Source organism: Rhyacophila brunnea, unplaced genomic scaffold (assembly GCF_057557595.1).
Source record: "Rhyacophila brunnea isolate RB1 unplaced genomic scaffold, BYU_Rbru_1.0 scaffold_12, whole genome shotgun sequence".
Lineage (NCBI taxonomy): Eukaryota > Metazoa > Arthropoda > Insecta > Trichoptera > Rhyacophilidae > Rhyacophila > Rhyacophila brunnea.
Genome location: NW_028232774.1, coordinates 30,303,493 through 30,324,896, shown reverse-complemented (window position 1 = coordinate 30,324,896; position 21,404 = coordinate 30,303,493). Strand labels below are relative to the sequence as shown.

The 21,404-nt window shown below is 30.9% G+C and overlaps 1 protein-coding gene across 2 annotated transcripts; it reads right to left on the bottom strand.

Moving 5' to 3' along the window:
• Positions 1 to 7,657: 7,657 nt before the first annotated feature.
• LOC147078047 (uncharacterized) lies at positions 7,658 to 20,549 on the bottom strand. 2 transcript variants are annotated; one of them, XM_085961143.1, is made up of 5 exons: positions 20,435 to 20,549; positions 17,775 to 19,107; positions 15,426 to 15,546; positions 10,624 to 10,749; positions 7,658 to 9,312 (listed from the first exon to the last, which is right to left on the bottom strand). In XM_085961143.1, exons 2-5 carry the CDS (start codon positions 18,983 to 18,985, stop codon positions 9,112 to 9,114), a joined length of 1,659 nt encoding a protein of 552 aa, XP_085817269.1. In that variant the 5' UTR covers positions 18,986 to 19,107; positions 20,435 to 20,549; the 3' UTR covers positions 7,658 to 9,111. The 2 variants fall into 2 exon arrangements, with proteins under 2 accessions (XP_085817269.1, XP_085817270.1); XM_085961144.1 differs by lacking the exon at positions 20,435 to 20,549 and adding an exon at positions 20,088 to 20,289.
• Positions 20,550 to 21,404: the final 855 nt, after the last annotated feature.

The window sequence follows — 21,404 nt, the reverse complement described above, 5'->3', positions numbered from 1 at the left end:
CGTGAAAATTCTGTCTCTGTCGAATAGTGGCGGGCACATACGAATCGTTTTGCGGGCGCCATGGTCCCCGCGGGCACGGGGTTGGGAACCCGTGCTCTAGAGAGTTTTAATTTGGCCTCATTTTTTTAAGTAAACTTTTGAGTGGACTTATGCCTAAATAGAAGAAGAAAGTTGACCCTTGTGGCAAATATGTCTGAAGATCTAGTCTCAAGACACCCATTTGATTGACACTTACTTTCCAAAATATTCACAAATATTGTGGTTAGTATCATATAAATCACAGCCACAGAAACGTCATGTAGGCTGATCTACAAAACTCAGTTTGAATTGATTGATAGCGAAGACCTCCCCCCCCCCCCCCCCCGTGTTAAGAAAAAATAATTCGAATGGTGGTCTGGAGTGAAATTGGATATCTACCGATCGTCGTGTTTATAATAGGGATGCTTTTGAAAAAATACACATTTTTACTTACTATTTACTGCATGTATTATCTGGTTAAGATTCTATACCAAATTTAGTCTTAGTGATAATTAATGAACACGATTAATTAATAATCTAATATTCTAAATATCTTATTGTCCTAATATTACTAGAGTAGATAAAGAATAGTTAAGTAAAAGTTACAATCGATTTGCGTAATAATTACTACGTAATATATCTATATATTACATACGTGGGGATGCTTTATATATTCAGTATCTATGGACCGCACGCCACTGGTGGCTACCTTTTTCGGAGGCGTCCCATCTTCTCTGTCTCGTTTTTACCGCCACATTTACCGGAAGGCTAACCTCATACAGCTTCTCATAAAGTGGAGTTTAATGAGAGTCGCCACCACTCACTTCTTAGACTTTATGAGTCCCGACAATCAAAATCCCGATAATTAAGATGCCAACACATCAAAATCTTTACAAAGGTGGCAAATTTTATATAAAAAACTTAGCTTGAGTTCCTAGTATTTGTATTTTTAAACTATCCAGCAACATGTGTAGGAAACATAAACACGAACTCGAAAACAGCTGATCATTTGTATAAGAGAACACTATGAAGCTAAATTAAATGTAGGCTAAATCTGTAATTAAGTCAAACTTTATTAGTAGGTAGTTAATACAATCGTGTTAGTTGTTTGTTCAAAAACTTAGCTTTCCTCAATATCATAAGCTGGAGTGTTCCAGTTATAAGCAATACAGAATCTTTGCTCACAAGTTTAATAATACTCGTTTCATAGATAAGAATAATTATTAACGTTGATAAATGTTGTTAGATTTTTATCCATCTGAGGATTGCACCTATATTACAAAATTGTATTTTGACAATATAAAGAGAAAAAATAGGTAAAAGAAAACACCAGAAACAAAATCACAAAAATAGTCATATAAAAAGTCATAAAGGAACAGTAAAAACAATAAATCTATAACCTCTACGTGCCAGTGGCGAAGGGTGGAGGCAAGCTGTTAAGATGCACCATAAATAGTGCACACTAAACTAGTTCAGTCATACGTATTTGTTTTCATTGAAATAAGACTACAATTTATAGATGGTATTGGTTAGGTTTTAAAATTCAATTAAACCCTGTGAAAACCAAGCCATAATAGATAATAGTCAAAAAATACTCATCTCTCTGTAAAATTTCTAAAATTATGCAAATAATCATACATAATTTTGGATATTTTAAAGATAGAATAATATTTTTTATCTATTATAATTTAGTTTAAGCAGGGCTTAATGAATTTAAAAATAATGAACAAACAATATGTGTAATATAATATATTCTTACATACAAAATGAGTAAATGAACATCTCTTTTATACTTACATTGCATTCTAAATCCCTTGGCCATTCCGTCAAGATTTGAAAAATATCTGCAATTCTAACTACACCACAAAACAATTCTAAACTAAAGTAATGAAATTGCAAGACTTGTTTTTAGTAAATATTTATTTTCTTAATTTTTATTGGACAATTAACATTTAGTTTATAATAAATATCTTTTTTCATTATTAACATCGTATTGTTTGCCTTCACATTTCTCATAAATGTATATCAGATATCATATTATGTTATCGGTTCAAAAACAAAACTCACTGAGTTTGAGAGAGATAGAACTGAGAATTTTACATTAACTGCATGAATGTGTCTAGTAAAGTTGCACAACCTCCAAATATATCTTAATACATTTTACTTATAAAAAAACAAATACAGTTTTAATTAAAACATTGATTGAAGTTTAAAAACAGCCTTTAGTAATTTAAAGTAGTCGAGAAATGTAATAAAGTGCCTACGTATTTTATGAGTTTTGCATTATTTGAAACGAAGTAACGGTTTATTATTTTAACTAATTAGATTAAATTTTCTGTTTTCTATAGACTCTTAACATAAAATTGTCATTATTTGGAATCAATATTATTTACTTGTAAAACAATAATAAATTATGATAGATATATTTAGATCATTGTTTCTTAAAGTATATGTATAATTAAAGATTTCTTAATTATTTTAAACACATATTACACAGCTGAATAATAAACGCATTGTTTATTATAGATAAAAAGCACAACCAATAATTATTAATAACATACAATTAATAAAATTTTCTCAATATTATTACAATAGAAGATTTAATATATTATTATGTAGATTTCTGTTGTGTTGTATAATTTTGAGATATTTAGGTTGACATATACGAGTATATATGTTTATATTTCGAAATAAGCGTCAACAGCAATACTTCAAAAATACGTGTAGAATTAACAAAAGCTTCATTTCATAACGATCATAGTGGAGTTGTAAATCAAAAACTAAAAATAAGAATATGGATTGTCATGAATATTCAATATGTTATACAAGAAGCAACAGTTACTCGACAACCATTTTTTTTAAATTAGGATTCATTCTTTATTGTAAAATATAATTTAACTAAATCAATTTTAACTAGTTTGATATCTTAGTAAACTCGTGCAGTAACTATATTCATACCAGCGTTGCCAGAAGTCCTGAGTTTTGCATGACGTTCCGTTTTTAAGCATAAATAGATTGTCCTGCGCGGCACTATTTAGCAAATACTAATGTTAAGTATTAAGACATTATATTCAATTTATTCCCGGAAAAAGAGACAAAAAATATTTTCAACAGCATACCAACATATAATTGCTATACCGAACGGGTATTTTCTGAAATGAATTCAAAATGGAAAGATGCATAAAACATAAGCTTGATTAAATTGATAAAATATGAATTACTTATTCAATTGAACATAATATACGTAATAATGTGATAATTTTTACCAATACATTAAACAACAGAAAGAATATCTTCGAAGTAAAATCTTCAGCCAAATTGGTACAAATAGGCGATTGTCAGGAAAAAATATTGTTTAATATTATTATTTTGATAGTTAAAGAGTTTTGTAGTCTGTGTTGTGTCATTTATGATTTATATTATACTGCCCTTCTAATGAAGAAGGCAGTAACTGACTCTCACACACTTTCGAGATAAATGACACAATGTGGTTTTTTCCAACTTTAGTACTGTGAGTTAATAAAAAACGGTAATAATTTTTATTAGTAGGATGTTAAAATACAAATAAAGTAATAATAAACAAGCAGTAACTGCAATAAATAGATGCAATTACTGGCTTTTTGCTAAGAAATTTGTATTATTTTAGCAGATGTCCATTTTTTCACTAAGGATTTTAACGGTATTTTAGTGATAATTCTGATTTTAAAGTGAACAGAATATATAGCTTTCAAAATTTCCTAACGGATGGCATTCACAACTCAATTTCATAAATTTTGCAAGTTACTGCCTTCTTCCTTGGAAAGGCAGTATAGAGATAAACATTAGGTTGTTAAATACCCTAAATCTCGATTTTTTTATTTCACGTGGGAAAAATCCCAACTTGGTAAAATAATTATCTGGCAACGCTGATTCCTACTTACATATCGTGTTTAAAAAATATTTAAAAAAAAAGTTATAATCAAAAACTGAAATAACTTTATATTAGTATAGAAAGGACAGATACTTCTGGCGTTGCGGACATGGAAAAATCACTTTGAAATGGTAGTAGTGTCATTTTAAAGTAGTCTTAATGAGCCACCTATAAATAGTCTTATACTATCAGAAGAATCTGACATCATTCTATTTAAGTATACTTTCAAATACTTGTAATGGAAGAATTTTAGATTTTTTTTTAAATCTACAAATTTATAAAATGAGGAAACAATAATCAAATATATTGCACGTGTGATAATGTATTTATTTAAAAATATACATGGAATAATTTAATCACATATCATTTTTAGATAAATTAAATAAAAATAGTACGTAAGTGTTTTTAAAATTGTTATTGAAAGTTCTACCAAATTAATATAATACGGTACTATTAGAAAAGCGTGCATGTTGCCACTCTTACTGATAAAATTCCAATTCAATCCCTACTATTTTGATTATCAAAATACGTTAAAATTAGTCAGTTTAGTTCTTATATTATTAGGTGACATCAAATTTCTATTCTAATTAAACGACTATTCAAGTGCTTGAGAAAATAGTCAATATAAGTAAGTGAAGTGAGTAGGTAAGATAGTTACTAGATGTACAACAGTTAGTACAATATATGAGTATTCCTGCTCACCAAAATATTCATAAAATTACTTAGTTAAATTATTGTAAAATAGAAATTGATAAAATTTTGTATAAGATGGAAGGTAAAATGATAAAATATAAAGATTTTATTGGTGTGATTTCTTTTCAGTTATACTTATACATACAACCATTAAATTACTCCCCAAGTCCAAAATTATCCAAAAGATACTACATATTTATACTGCATGTTAAACAGACTTTCATTGTATGTAAGTATGAGATTAAAAATCACTTTTCAAGTATTTTTTTAGTGTTATTAACAATAATATATGTATTTAAATAATATGAAATGCTTTATCATTTCGCAAGTACTGTATATTTAAATTGTCATTGATCATTAAACAAAATAAAATTTAAAGATAGTGAAATCTTACCTTTAGTGATATTAAATAATTACATACACTTCAAAAATGTAGATCGTTATTAGAAGTCGGTTGATTTTGATTATCTATGAATTTATTATGAATATTACTACAGTGCACTATAATAGTTTAAACATATTATATTAACATCAAATATATTTATATCATATGACATTGCGTTATACTTAGTTTTCCACCATTCAAATCATTAATATTTCATGTCTCCTATTGGAAGCACTTTCCACTAACTGTGTTATATTCATCACCAATAAAGCGTTGCACAACCATGAAAAATAATATTATTGTTTTTTTTTCTTATAGTACTTCCATATTAACACTACATTATAACAGGAAAAAACTGACAAAAATATTCATAAATCAAAAATTTTCTTGGCGCCCAATAACTATCTATTTTACCCTTTTTCAATATTTATAAAATAACGTATATATTAAATTCAGCCGTTGATGTGAATACACCCAAAGTGAATCATGCTAATAATACATCAAATATTCTTTCAAACAAATTGTCATGATGCAGCCATAATGTAGTCCTGCTAGTGAAAATAGGGATTGCAATACCGAATGAAAATACCAATACCGGTATTTCGCTATTTTCTATTGAATACCGGTATTAAAATCGGTATTCGTAAAATGATTGGGAAAAAAAACAGAAACTACCAAAAAATATAATAAATATCACCAAGGACGATGCAGGTTCACGGAAGTAAACCAGACATCGCGTAACCCGACAAAAATTACAGCCCTGTTAAGCCTTTTATGTTAATTAACACATTTTGTTTCCACTTTCAATACCGAATATAACGGTGGTTTCTCATTTTTAAAATCGATATTTCAGTATCAAAAAATACTGGAATACCGGTTTTGAACTACCGGTATTGCAATCCCTAAGTGAATGTATGTATCATTATCAAACTACACTGAACGAATAGTGTACATAATTTATAAAAATCTTAGATTTTGATATTAAATTAAGTGTTATAAATTATATTTTAAATAAGTAGATATGCAATAATTTATACCAATTAAATTAATTTTGATTTTAAAAATAAGTATTCAATTTTTTTGTGTATACTCCAAAAATTATAATGATAGTATCCATTATGTTTTTATAACTGCCAGTCAAAATAAAAGAAAGTCCCATAAAATGCGTTGTTGATTCGGTCGTACTATAGATTTCATATATTAATAACCTAATAGTAGGTACATAATTCAATTTATTGGACGTCACTTTCTTTCTAAACAATTATTTAAAACATCTACAATATTATTACATAGGTATACCACTATCAATCCCAAACAATTGTTTTTCTACGTGTAACATATATTTCACATTTTTTTTATCTAAGGGTTACATAAATAATCTTTACCGATCAACGGTTTTCATACAATAAAATATTAGACATGACATTTACAAATTTTAATTATTTAATCTACATCAATATCATTTTGGCACCATTAGTATTCGAATCCCAATTGTTGGTAGCCAATGTATATGATACATAATAGTTTTTCTTATATAATATAATATAATATAATACTTCCAATAATCCCCTTGAGTGAGTTTACAGTAGGTAGGTATATTAAATAATGATTTATTTACTATTACATCAACATCAATTTATTTAAAACTTGACAATATTAAATTTAACATTCACGTATACAAACAAGTATGGAAAAGTGTTATAGGTGTTATAAGTGTTATGGGTTTACCAGAGAAATGGCCGATAATAATTATTTAATTAATGAATCGAATGAATTTTTCATACCGATAACGGAAGTGGTTTTTAGACATTTTTCATTCCACGGTGAGATTTGTTTATAAAGATATTATCACAGTGCGCATACAGCAAAATTCTAAGCTACATAATATACTAAAGAATGAGAGTAGTTTATTGATTAGAGAGAGTGAGAGAGAGAGCTCGGGATAAAGATGTCTGGAACACAGTTATACACTGGACCGCGATCGCGAAACTCGCGATCATCAATAGTAAATGTTTTTTTTTTTTATTATTTTAGCGGTGTTGCTGAATTACATGACATGGATTCTGTACCTACAGGTTCCCCATTGTATAATACTGTAATCTATTTTTCTGACTTTAAGATTCTAAAATGTATCGCTATTTATATAAAATTTTATAATAAAGCTAACTATTTTAAAGAACTTTTAAAGAAAAGCTCTGCGTAGTGTCACTTATTTTTGTGCCTTGCGCATTAAACAAATAATACAAAAAGTAGATAAAACTAATAGTTTGTTAAATATATCACTTTGTTTATAAGTTTACTATGTAATACCAATAAAAATTTTCACTGTAAATGTTAATATTAAGAAACTTGCTAGATTGCACCAGTCACAAGGATTGTTAAGCCAAATATAACAATAAATTATTAATATTACCTACAGCTTAAAAAAATAAAAAATGATCTCAGGTCAAAAACTGTTGAAAAACATTATTTAACTCACATCGTCCGTGTATCTGGTAAACCCTGTATATTATAATGCATGGCCTAATGTAGATCCTCTGATTGGTGCCAGCATTCGTTAAAAAACGTGTACTTATATAGTGAAATAAAGTTATTAGAGTGAATACATATTATATAACTAATGATTTGTTATGATTGTTTTTTTTTTTTTTGTAAAATAAACATTGATTAATTTGGACACACATTTTTCTAAATTGTTTTAAAGGTGTAAACTATATCCTACATACACAACTTCAGATGCCTTAGTTTTGTTGTCCATGCTATTGAAATTCTAAATTAAATCAGGTATTAACCCAATATGTTCAATATCATTGAAATCACTTTGACTTTATAATAGCTTTCGAATGATCCAAAATTTTATTGTATGGCACGTTTGCCCTAAATATGATATTCTGCAATAATTACATACACCTGTTATAGGACATTTAAAGCGTTTACATACAACATTCTACATTCATAAACACTGAAATATTGACAGTAGATAGCTACTTTCCGTACCCAGATTGTAACTAGTGAATATGTATTTTTTTATTTATTCATTTAAAACTAAAGGCTTTTTAGCATATGTGATAACCGTAGTTTTTATTTTTACTGCATCAGTCGATATATCTATTTGATTCTTATAAGTCTCTCCTTTAATGTCTACGTGTTTATCAGCATCCATATTTATAGGTGTAATTAATTCTGGATTCTCGTCTTCAAATGGCTGCTCCGCAGTTAAAGAGGAAGATTTTTTATTTTCATAATATGGTTGTGTCGTCTTAAAATTCAATTCGCTATTATCCACTAAAGTCTCATCTACAGAATCTATTGATTCTTTAATTTCAATATTCGCCATCTTTTCTGGAGTAACATCTAAGATTCCTCCATAATCACCTTTCATTTCGGTTGTTTGTTCTTCGTTCACAGATTTCATCACTCTATTGAACCAAATCTTTTCTGAATTGTCAATTTTATCATCATTCATAAATTGTCTTTCCATATCGTTTTGGCTTGGATATTTTCCAGGTTGAGTGGATTTCTGTCCTTTATTTTCATCATTACTAACCTTCAAGTATGCTTCTTCTTTTTGGAGACTATCAGCTATTGGTAATTTTACAGAAGAAGTCATTAATTTATACAATATAGACTCGTCGAGACCTTCGATAATTATGTCTTTACCATTCTCTCCTTCCACATCTTTTATTGTAAGAGGTCCAATGACTGATGTAGGAAGCACATTCTTCAACCACATTTTGGTCAAGGGATCAATTTTGAGATCCTTTATCATTTCTTTTATGTCAGTTTTAACTGCAGTGTTTTCTTGTTGGTCTTCATCAGTGGGTATATTTACGGATGATATCATCAATTTTTCAAATAAAGATTCACCTGGCTTATTCATATTGATATCTTTATCATTTTTATTCTCTACATTTTTGGTTGCCAAAGATTTCGAACGATAATATATTTCCTCGGTAGTTGTTCCACTAGCTATATTCTCGTTGTGAATTTCATCTTCATGCACTATATTTTGACTTTGAAGGTCACCTTTTATTGGGTGCCTTCCAGTCTTGGGTGATTTCAAACCCTTCTCATCGTCTTTATGAAGGGCATCAGGGGCGTGGCATCACTCAAGCCTACACTTCGGGTTTGCCGGATACCGCTCAGCCAATCCCTTGACGATGAGGTCGTACTGCTTAGTATTGACAAGTTCGTGTCTGTATCTCCAAGAGCGTCGCTTGGATTTTGTTTTGATTCCAGGAGAATGACATAAGAACGCACCGTTAACCACTACGAAGTCATATGATTTCAAGCACATCTCCAACATCTGTAAACAAAGTATCTCAAATGAATAAACTTTACATCACTCGAGGTTTTTTTATTACTACTTACAAAAAAATAACTAAAATTACAATTCAGTCCAGTTTAAAATATACCTATATATATATATAAGTAATTCATTTATTTTATCTTATTTAAATTTTGATTTTATTGGTTGGGGCTCGAACATTAACGACATGCATATTCATAAATAAGACAAATAACGAAAATCACATAATGGCAAAAATAGGCCATAGCTTAAATTATTAAGAACAGTGTTTCTCAACCACCGGCCTGCTGAATTTTTCGACCGGTTCGCAAATAGTTGTCCATAGAACCAGTCTCCCAAAGTCTATTTTAAAATGCATAGGTATTATGCCAAAAATTAAATGCAAATTCTCGTTCAAAAAAACTTATCCGTTCTAGTATTAATAATTTGTTTGCCGATCGGTTCCTGATTATTACAAATAAATACTGAACAATATAAATTGTTTGATATATTTTTCGTATTCGCCATAAGACTGTTTTATGTATATATCTACGCAGACGCAATGCCACTGATTTTTTTTTTAATATTACGTCACTTCGAAGTTTGATAATAATAAAAATGAGAAGTTATTTATGCGTTTTATCTCAGTTATTTTTTATATGGTCTTTATAATATACATTACATTGTATATTCCATATTGTACGAAGGTACATTTCTTTGCAATTTGTTGAAAATTTTTTGCGCAATCAATGAGATTTCACAGCTAGCGGGCGTGTAATATGTCAACTTTGGCTTGGCGGCGCTGTATGGAGACGCTGATGATACAATATTAATATGAATTTTCAAAATTGCCGCATCTCAAGATTTAATTTTTGTCCTATATTTCGCTCTAAGAAGCAGGTAGCGCGACCATTTGGACCCGCGTTATAAAAAGATCAAGCCTAACAATTCATATCCCGGGATAATTAACTGACTAAATATTTTATCACGTACTTTAATGATTTTGGAAATATATAATAGCTCTTCTGAAGCTGTTGGTTTCCAATTCGTATCCTGAATATGGTAAACTTAAATATTGTTACTAAAGACGCTAATCAAAACCACTTTAAAATAAACCACCTCTCTGAAAACTGTCCACGAAGACTTTTATACGAAGTTATAAAGAGAAATAAAAACAATTCAACTGTGAAATCTCAAGCGAATCGAAATAATATTGTTCTTCCACTGAAATAAAACTTTGGACAACTCGCCAAATGGTTCAACAATGGATAAGTTAAGTTATCCATAACTCGAGTTAGATTATTTATGTGTTTATATTATTTATGTCACCTGGGTCATCTTATCCTGACGTCCTTCCCAAGATAAAGTCTCGCTGTACCACGGCGTGTGCTTGGTGGCGATGAATATTGGCTCCCATCTGTGGTAAGGGTACTGCCTCTTGGTGATGGCGAAAGGCTTGAGAAATACAAAAAAACATCTATCAAGAAGAATATAATAATCATTTTAGAGATATAGAGAAAATGAGTGGAAAAATTGCTTAGGATTTCGAAGTATATAAAACGCTGGAAACATATGAGTACGTGATGTTTAGATATTAGAGATTGTTATATTTAGATGGGCTACATGGTAGACGCACACATAGCTCCTCTTAACATTTTTTGAGTTCCTTGTAAAACACATCTCGGAATCATGGACATTAACACGATCTCAAAATATTGTTGTATGAATAATTCTCCATCTTAAGTACTTATATACGAACTAATAGGGACGGCAACTACATGCATTATATTATAAAACAGTATCCTTTGATCTAAACATGTATTATTTTATTGACTGGAATATAATATACCATAGGATTATAATATATGTACTAATATTGATAAAATATATTATATACAATGGGAAACATGGATAGCAAAATGTTGCAATTTATCCAAAATTAAGATTCAATTTCAAATTCCGATAGAAAAATTTACCGAATAAAATGTGAACTGGCCATTCAATTAAATACATACATAATGCACACGTGTAGAGAGAGAAATAGTTTCAAACAGTACCTACTAGGTACCATGGATATCTTATATGAAACCAAACACGGCTTTATTTTCAATAATTGTACTGCGAATAGATAATATATGTTTGAAATAATACGATTTCACGGAATACAAAATAATATGTAATATGTTTATTAATTACAATATTATGTTGATTCTTACGTGCGTTTTAACAAAAGAATAATTTGTTAACTTAAAAACTGCTATAATTACGAATGTAGTAATTATTCTCAATGTGGATCGTAGTTGTATAAAATGATACTATGTTATGATACGTATATACATTGTTAGCTCTATGCTTATTATGTTAATTCTCATATTGAGAAAATATAGAACATCATGACAGAATTATTTCATCCACAAAGCATACTGATTTTTAAAGCTTATATTAACGTTCGACCGTTGTACAGCACTGCTGCACTTACGACACTTTCAAAGGAAACATAATGATGTAAGTATTGTAAATTTGAAGTATTGCGTATTAATAAACAAATTATAATAGCCATTATAAATAATTATACGACGATATTAGGATTAAAATTTTCCTCTATACAATACAAATTGTTTTCCGGGTAGAGTGTTTTCCCAACAATCACGAGTACAGGCTGTAACAATCATCCCACGTGCTATGAAAAGCCTATTAATTCAACACTAAGCCCCTATTAAAATTTACAAGTCAAACACGCGCCATCAAACTGAAGGGATCTTTCATATTATAGGCAATCTACAATTCAATTATATGCTCACTTGTAACTTCCATCGGATAATGCCAAGGGAAAGGATCTTTGGTAATATCAATACGTATTACGTCGTTAATAACTTGATCAGTTTTCCTAACTTAATTGTATCAGTATTTTAGTTATATTACTCAGGAAGAAGACATATTAATCATACCATCCTTAAGCCGTGATTCACAAACTGTGTTCCGTTAAAATTTCCCGGGTGTGTTAAGGCTTAATTACATTGGCAGACGTGCAGACCCAACCCGATCCAACAACCGTCGTGACCAATGTTTAAACACTATTTGCAATTACACGCAACGATTCAATCGCATTGATCCTTGCTTTTGATTGGTTTTAAATAAACATAGCGTTGCTATTATTAAAAATATAGGTTGACCGAAAACTAGATATTTCATAGATTGGTGGCTACACTAAACGTATTCCCGCGCAATTTTACGTCAAAAAAACTGAGCTGTCAAAACTAGTGAGCGTCTGTTTAAATTTGCGCGGCCGTTTGACATTTATATAAAGTTTTGTATACTTATTGTTAATTTAAATCATGAATAACTGGGTGAGCTTGAATTTCCAAGCCAATCAATTAAGACTAATTGTAGCGAGTATGGCTATATTTCAACTGGCGTGTATTAATTCGACGAGGACCTCAACCCTAATCCATACACTTTTTAGAGATTTCGCCATCTTATAGTTGTTGAAATCGAGCAGTAGAATGAATTACCGTTTACGTGGCGTTCTGTCTTTAACTATACCAACTTTACAACTGGGGAGAGAGGGAGAGCAATGACGCCAATGACAGTTGAGTATATTACGGCTCGACATACGTGTATTATGTTATCACGCTCGCGAGCATCTAATGTCAATAGTATTGAAAGTATACCAACAGTACCAATTAGTCACGGCGATGATCTCATCGCATGCGTTTGAACTTCGAACAAGTTTCTTGAAATAAGATTATTGGGCCACACGTACTGAGTATGGGAAGTAGTATGCCGAGACTTGAGTACACAAACTGGTGACAGTATTTCTAACTCACCTCTAGTTCATAGCAGTAAATAAACGAAATTATTAAAAGTGTCAAAAAAAGCAACGCAGAACACAAGTTTTATTATCAATAGTGAACCAATTAAATGTGTGACCCAACTTATTGAGTGATTGAGAAATGGGACCAGTCTCTACAAATAAAAACAAAAATTGAGATAGCTATGAGTGCCATTTAAATTGTGGCTATATAAACACATCCTGAAAATTCCTTGAACTCATTGGGTAACAAATTTTGACGTTCTCAATCGAATGGGAAAGCACCGAGAAGTTTTGCGTAGTGTCAAAACCGGAAAACTACAGTATTTTGGCCACATATGAGAGGACAAAATTACAGCATTCCCCAAGTTGCCATTCATGGAAATATTAATACCTAGTAAACGTAGCAGAAGATAAAGCCGCCTTTAATCTCATAATAACTTATGTGATTAGGACGAGTTCACCGAAATGTTCCAGGTAGTAGACAATAAAGCAAAAATCACCCTAATGGTGGCCGACCTCCGTTAGGGGATAACACGATAAGAAGAGGTTTTTACTTGTTATAAGAGTGTATTGATCGAGTCTGGAGATTGAAGCCAAATATTATATTGGTATATACGGTAGAATAGAATTTAGGGTAGCAAAAACTTACGATGATTGATGAAATATGATAATGTCTACTGGATATAGACCAGAGGCACACAGAACTGATCTTATTTCCTTTACAAGTTAGAGATAGAACTACATAAATCTCTGAAGAAACCTTAGGTGCCATTACTTATTTGTAACCAATTTTGATTAACTAATAATAACATCTAAAATTGCATAACATATATAATTTAAAAATACTTACCTTCTATAAAAAAACTTTTGAAAAAAAAAACCTCCGCGGGACTCGAACCAGCATCCAATCTTGTGAATTATTCAGTAAATAAAAAGTGCAAGTAACTAAAATTTGGAAAGATTATGATGTCAGCTAGTAATTAAGGTAAGTACCCATTAGTACCTTGATTCAAACTACAAATATCGGTTGCTAAAAGGGCTTCAAGATGTATAAATACTACTAATTAATTTCGTCATAATTAGATAGAACACACTTGGTTTAGTTTGTAAAGCACATTATTGCAAACTCAGTGGATGCGAGTTATTTAGTTTATTTTAAAAGATGTTTACTAATAGATATGCATCTGAGTTGTTTTGAAATAAAATTATGAATGTTTAATAAAAAAATGTTACTCTTTCAAATTGTGTGAACTAGTTGTTGAATTTAAAAAATATGTATATAGTTTTGCATTAAGCTCAAAGTCAGCTATTAAAATATTGAGATTTTAATTTTCTTCAACATAATTTATAAATAAGATATTTTTAACATACGTGTTGCAAGGGATGGTGTGATGAAGGGTAGGTGATGAATAGAATCAGATGGTTTTGATGCGTATAAAAGTAATTCCCCAAATTTATTATCCCTTAACACAAATTACAAATTCAATTTACAGCTTGTACAATATAAAGTTTATAAACTAGATTTACGACGATAGTGTTTGTAATAAAAATTGTTCTAACGTTGAAGCGAGAAGCGTGTGATTAAGACGAACGAATTTAAGGTACTGATCTCTTGTTGGATTGCCACGTCTGTTTTTATATTGAAAATAGACAAAGAAAATGCTATCCACAGCGTGGGTAAATTATTGTTTTTGTTCCCACACTGCGGATCGATTCCTGGGATTTTGTCTGCGAAATTTAATCAAGGTACAAACGTTATCAATCTAACAATGGATTTCACACGACACAATGACAGGAATGCACTGTTTACTCGTTCATTCCTGTGATGCGACAACTGACACCCGGCACGTCAGCATTTCTTCAGCCGGCGGAAGGCGATCATATGTCCGTTCGCACGGCAGTGTTTTGCTAATTATTAAAATATTGAATTATTAAAATGTTGTAATTCTTTAGGTTTTAACTGCTATCTACACATTGCACTGTCTGCGGACTACTTCCACCCTCATACGTAATGTTACGTAACGTTCTGCAACGACATCACATTATATTATAATAGATATATAAAATGTTTATATTAGTATTAAGCGATAGCGAAGTACCTAATCTTATGACGTGGCGCTACGTTAATAAGTTTTAGGAATACAGGTAGGTATATATAATAGAATCAGTCCATTTACAATTACATATATCTATGAGAAGAACGGGCATGCGTACAAGCGAGTAGATCCCGTGACCGTATCTAAATAACGTAGCGAGATAATATATCTCCCACGCTTTGGTCCCCGGACAGAGGCTGTAAAATAAATAAGATGCTTACCTTTAAAACTTTGCCTGGATCTTCTTTCAGCCAGGCTTGAAGATCGGGTATCCGTTGGCAATGCCCACAAACCCAGCGATGGAAATAAACAGCCTTTCCTTCAGCATATAGTTGTTGAAGGCTGAAAAATATAAGTCATAAGTTTTCTTCCAATATCGTATAGTACCATCAGAATTAGGGATTCCAATCCCGGGATCCCGAGCTATTTTCGATACCTATGAATCCCGGGATTGATAAACATAATCCCGAAACTTTCGGGATTGTTTTTTTTTGTCAATTTTTATGGAAAATAAAATAAAAACGAAAATATAACAGAAAAAATACTTTTAATAACAACTACATTAGAAATAAACTGAGTTTGAATGAAGTTGGATTTATACCCGTGTGTAAGTTGCCGATTCATTTTATTTTTTCACATAAATTAATAAAAATGAGAAAGATTGGAAAAAAACAATGCTTTGCACTATTAACAAAGTAATTCCACCATGATCTCATACGTTTTACGGCAGTTTCTTATTTGGCTGACTAATTAGATTTATGAAACGGAAAGGCCATAAGTACACCATGATTTGCTTTACTATTTTAAATCTCGCTAACCCATTCATTAAGTCTTTACTATCAGAAACAGCAATCTCATATTAATATTTATTATTTATACAATATTTTTACTCCATTAAACTTATATATTTCCAAAATTGAACGTATACAATATTAACAATAAATGTCTTAAATAGTATAAATTATACTAGATTTATTTATGACCAATTTTATCAATGTTATTTGTAAATATAAATTTTTTATATTACAATGGAAAAAAGTGCCAATCCCGGGATTGTCAAATTGTAATCCCGAAATCCTGGGATCAGAATTTTGGTTCGGGATCGGATTCCCCCTAATCAGAATTATTCGGGTAATTAACATTATTAAGGTATAAATTATTAAAACACACATACATAAAGACCATAAGTCATTAATCATTATCAATAACAATGGTTAAGGCTGCATATTGGACGAAGACACATAATTATAACAAAAAAATATGACAATACACACTTTGACAGTGTTTTAGTAGTTAAAAATAACTGTTTGTTTATCTTGTTTTCAGTGGCTCAGTGAAACCGGGGTGTGCATTGTTTTCAATATTAATATGTTACACACAATATTGTTGAATCACGTGAATATATAACTTTGCACCGTTGTTACTTTCAGCTTGGAAAATAAATCAGCAACTAAAATACGTATGTACCTATATTCATACTCTATGAACTGGGTGGTTAAGTTTATTTATTTATTAATAAATTGCGCATGCATCTCGGAAAGAAAAAATGTCAAAATATGCGATTGTTTTGCTTATAGCTCCTGTACACCTGCAAGGATTCACTTGCACCAATAGTGTGTATTTTAAACTATCGCGATAATAACTGTTTACACGTAAAAGTGCTTACTGTTTCACCAATATCATTCTTCAAGAGTAAGCGAGACTCGATTGTCCTTGTTTGGTACTGTCCTTGTCCTTTAATCCACGCATGCAATCTTGCTATTTTCACGATAATATGTCTTTACACGTGCATTTTACAACATTTTTCTTAGCTCGTATTCTTATTTTTTCCAGTGGTTCTTTGTCCGGTACAAATCTTGCAATCGATTTTTAATAAATCTTCCCAACTAGCTAGACATTTGAAACTTTTAGATATCAGAACACGATGCCAATGAATTTTTTTAATACTTTAAGCCATCTTTATGTAGAATTAAATTAATTTTCAGTTAATTCTGTTTTGTATGAAAAGTTATTTCGACACCATTATTGGTTGCTAGGGGTCTGGGGTCCTAGCAACTAAATTAATAATATATACGTGCATTACTATGGAAATCAATATGACATGTCAATATGACATGTCAATATGACATGTCAATATGACATGTCAAAATGACATTTCAGTATTATTTCTATCACGTACAAATTTTTTTGATCGTTTAAGCTAGTCAAGTCAAGTTTATATGATTCAACAGAAAATTTAAAAACGTTATATAAAAAAAGTTCTTTTTATCTTGTAATTATTTTTGTTATGGCCGTCATAATACGTACTGTCAGCAGTAAATCCATGCACGTGTAAACGGGATATAATAATATTTAAAAAAAAAAAAAACAATATTGACCGCATCGACAAAATGTTGACAGGTGGCGCTGCCAGCGGCATGTTTTCTAAAGACTTCACCGTATTCCATCGTCAAAGATGAGGTGTGTATTGTCTTTGTCATGAATTATTGAATAATATGTAATTATTAATTATTGTAATGACACACTCTTGAACAAAATGATGACACGAAAAAGAATCAAAGCTAACCCACCTTGATTTATTCCTTGGAACATCTTCACCAGCCTCCACTTCAAACACCGGTATAACAAACGCCAACCGCCACTTGGGGATGACTCCATAGTGCCCATTAATCTTGTGCCTCTTCATCATTATGGTAAACCTCGTAGCGAGACCTTCGCTTGGAATCATTTCAACATCTGACACCAAGTTATATTGAGTATTTGACGCGTTTCTTGCGACATTTCTTGCTACATTCACAGGGTAAATCATTGCATGTCTTGATCTATACGTTCTGGTTTCTCCCATATCAGGAATGGAGCAGTCTTTGAATCGTATGTTCATAAAATTCTCCCGTTTTTTTTTCTCAAGTTCCAAAAACATTTTGCTGTCAAATGTAGTGGATTTAGAACGAGCTGTGGTATTCTTTGTTCCATACGAGAGCACTGCATTATTCCTTGGTGTACCAACCCGAGTTTTTGGTCTTTCTTGTGTCGTGAAGTTGTTAGTACCGTTATTAAAAACGTTTGTTTTGTTAAATGAAACATCAAAAATAGACGACGTTTTATTTATTTCAATTTCTCTTTTAAATTTATGTTTCGGGTGGTGGTTATGATTGTGATCCAAAAATCTGGGTATGTCATTTTCTGGGTACATAAAATGCAGTGAAACTTTTGCCATACCGTCAAAACATCTACACAGTTGAGTGAATAGCTTCATTGTAATATCCAAATCGTAATCAGGAACAAAAGCTGTCACACTGATAGGGCCGTCCCAAAACCTTGCAATTTCAACAATATGGTAAAGAAACTCTGGAGTGACATGGGTAGCATACGTTACTTGTCCCACAACATATGATTTATCGCGCATCGTTCTTTCTATGGCATTATATATAACTCTGTACGGACTTTTCTTTCCCAGTTGAGGTGACCCTGTTACTGTGATCTCATCCCAGTTGAGCTTTTCTGGTAGTCCGTAGTTGAACCGGCAATAGGTTCCATTTTCCGCCGGCAATGTACCGGACATGAAAAATCCAGGTAGATCTTTGGCGTTCTTTTTTCCGTTAACTGAGATCATTTCGCTGGACATGGAGTCCATGGAATTTTCGAGATTGTTTGGTGAAGACTTATGGCACAGCATTTGAAGAGTCATAATAAAACATAGCACTAAGATTGTTATAATTACAAGCCTCTGTAATTTCAGAAGCTTCCATATCAAGCACAAAATTACAGAACGTTCCATCATTTTGAATTTTTATTTGTTCTTCGTTTCTTCTAAGATCTACAAGCTGACTTTTGATTAAAATTATTTAATGCATGATTTTTCTAAGTATTCCATAAACGCCTCATGTTTTATTTTATATAATTCTGAAAGGTAAAACAATAATTTTAATTGATATGTCACTGTAAATGCTTTATACTGTATACATACAGATAAACAAATTTGCCAATATAATAAAAATACTCATGTCATAGATTATTACATGATACATTATTTTAATGAATTGATGAGCTAATTTTTCGAATTTTCTTTTACAAACTTTGCACTATACCGTCAAAATAAATCGCAAACCATTTCCAAAGTTTAATAAGCGTGTCGAGCCCTGTTACCGATGCTATGATGTTATCAACTCCAATCAGGTCACTTAAAATAGTTAATTAAAATAACACAAAATATATAGTAGTAATTTCTTAGTGTAATATTTATTAATCAGGACCGCTTCCGTCCGCTTCAGAGGGAGGTCGTCAACTGACGAAACCGGTTCTGATTAATATTTAACTAAGAGAAATTATTACTACATAATTCTGTTTTATTTCAATTAATATAATGTATTTCCATCAAGAATTGACAGTTAACACCATAAAAAACACCATATTAATGTTGACTTGATGTTTGGAATCCGTTACTTTGCTCGAGGATTGAGAACTATGAATTCTAATATTATATATGATATACATATGCAAAATATTATCATTCATAACTGCGAAAACCACAAGATAAGATATATAATATTTAAAAAAAATCAAAACTGTATTGTGGTTTTGCTTGGGGATTATCTCGAACTCTATCTTTTTATTTACATGATCTGGTTATTATAGAATACCTTTATTCAATTTATAGACATTATTATTTTCTTAAATTTTACTTAAATATACAAATTATTTATTTACTTATTAATAGAGGAAACATGAAAAAAGCTTTCACAAATATTTTTACGCGTCCTTTGTACATAAGACAACTATATTTTAAACACGGTAGCAATCTAATAAATGGTTTACATTAATAGCTTATCGCAAGTATTAATAATTTATTCAAAGTATATTAATAGCATAATCTGTAAACAAACCTTTTAACTGGTCACTAAATATAAATGAACTTTATTGTTAAAATAAGTATCTCTCAGTGTCAACACGGCCACAAAACCTCAAAAGCGCGAATCATATTATAATATCTACGTCAAATTTAATCCGAAACAAATCCCTTCATGTCTAGTAAAAGCACGGACAAAATATTAATATCGCTTTTCGTAAACTCAGGACGTGATTAACATAACCTCACTTTCCCGACTAGACTTTGACGTTTCGCGCAATATGGCGCGTCGTTTTGACATTTTCATGAAATACACCCACCATTATCACAATTAAATATAACAAAACAAGGTATATTTGAATAATCAAACAATCATTCACGTACCTGATGGTTTTTGCAAAACTCTATCACTGAAACATATGCTTTTCCAAGGTTTATGGTCAAAACAATGATATTTACTCACTTGAGCTAGAAAGCTCTCGGCCGATTTTACGCCATCTATGAACGACTTAATAAAGTAGAGGGGAAAATCAATACATTCTATTTCGTTGAGCTTTCCCTAGATATTTTTCAACAGCTGTTAGGTAAAATAAGAATGCACTTTGAAGCTAACGAAAAAACAATTATTTTATCTCAATAGGTACATATGACATTTTAAATACATTTATTTTAGGATAAATCCGTTAATATTTTTAGTTAGTCAGATATTGTACGCTGTGTTTTATAGTTTCATATGTACGTATGTATATAAGTAAGTAAAAATTAAATCATTGTTCACTCCAATAAGCCTCCATAAAGTACATGCCATTTAACAGACTTGAATGATTGTTAGCCATTCGCTCAAACCATAAACCCCTTTTACTGTCTTAAACACATATCGAAATAACCATCATGCATTTTTGCAAGCTTCGGGATGTCTCAAAAATTCAAACTCGATATATATAACATATTGTATGTACCATTAACATAATATTTCTAAATACGAGATAAAATCATTTATAGTCATAATTGAAACCACATACATTTTATTTTATGCATTTTACGGACTGTCAATCGCATACAACATCGTCAGCATAAAATACAGCAATACAAACTAGAAATATATAATTAAGAAATATACTGATTCGTATTATTTATTGTTGCATAATTTTCTAGGAAGTTTCTATTGACATATCGGAAGTCGAGATGAAAGTCGACCTACTAAACGAATGCCAAGTTTCTATCCAAAAGTATACTACCCCACAGCAGATATCTTATCTCTAAGCTCAGTATGCGGTTGCTATAAATCTATCTAAGGCGCCATGACTCCCTATCGGAAATCATCACCGTCAGAATAGGTGAAATTTGGTTTGGT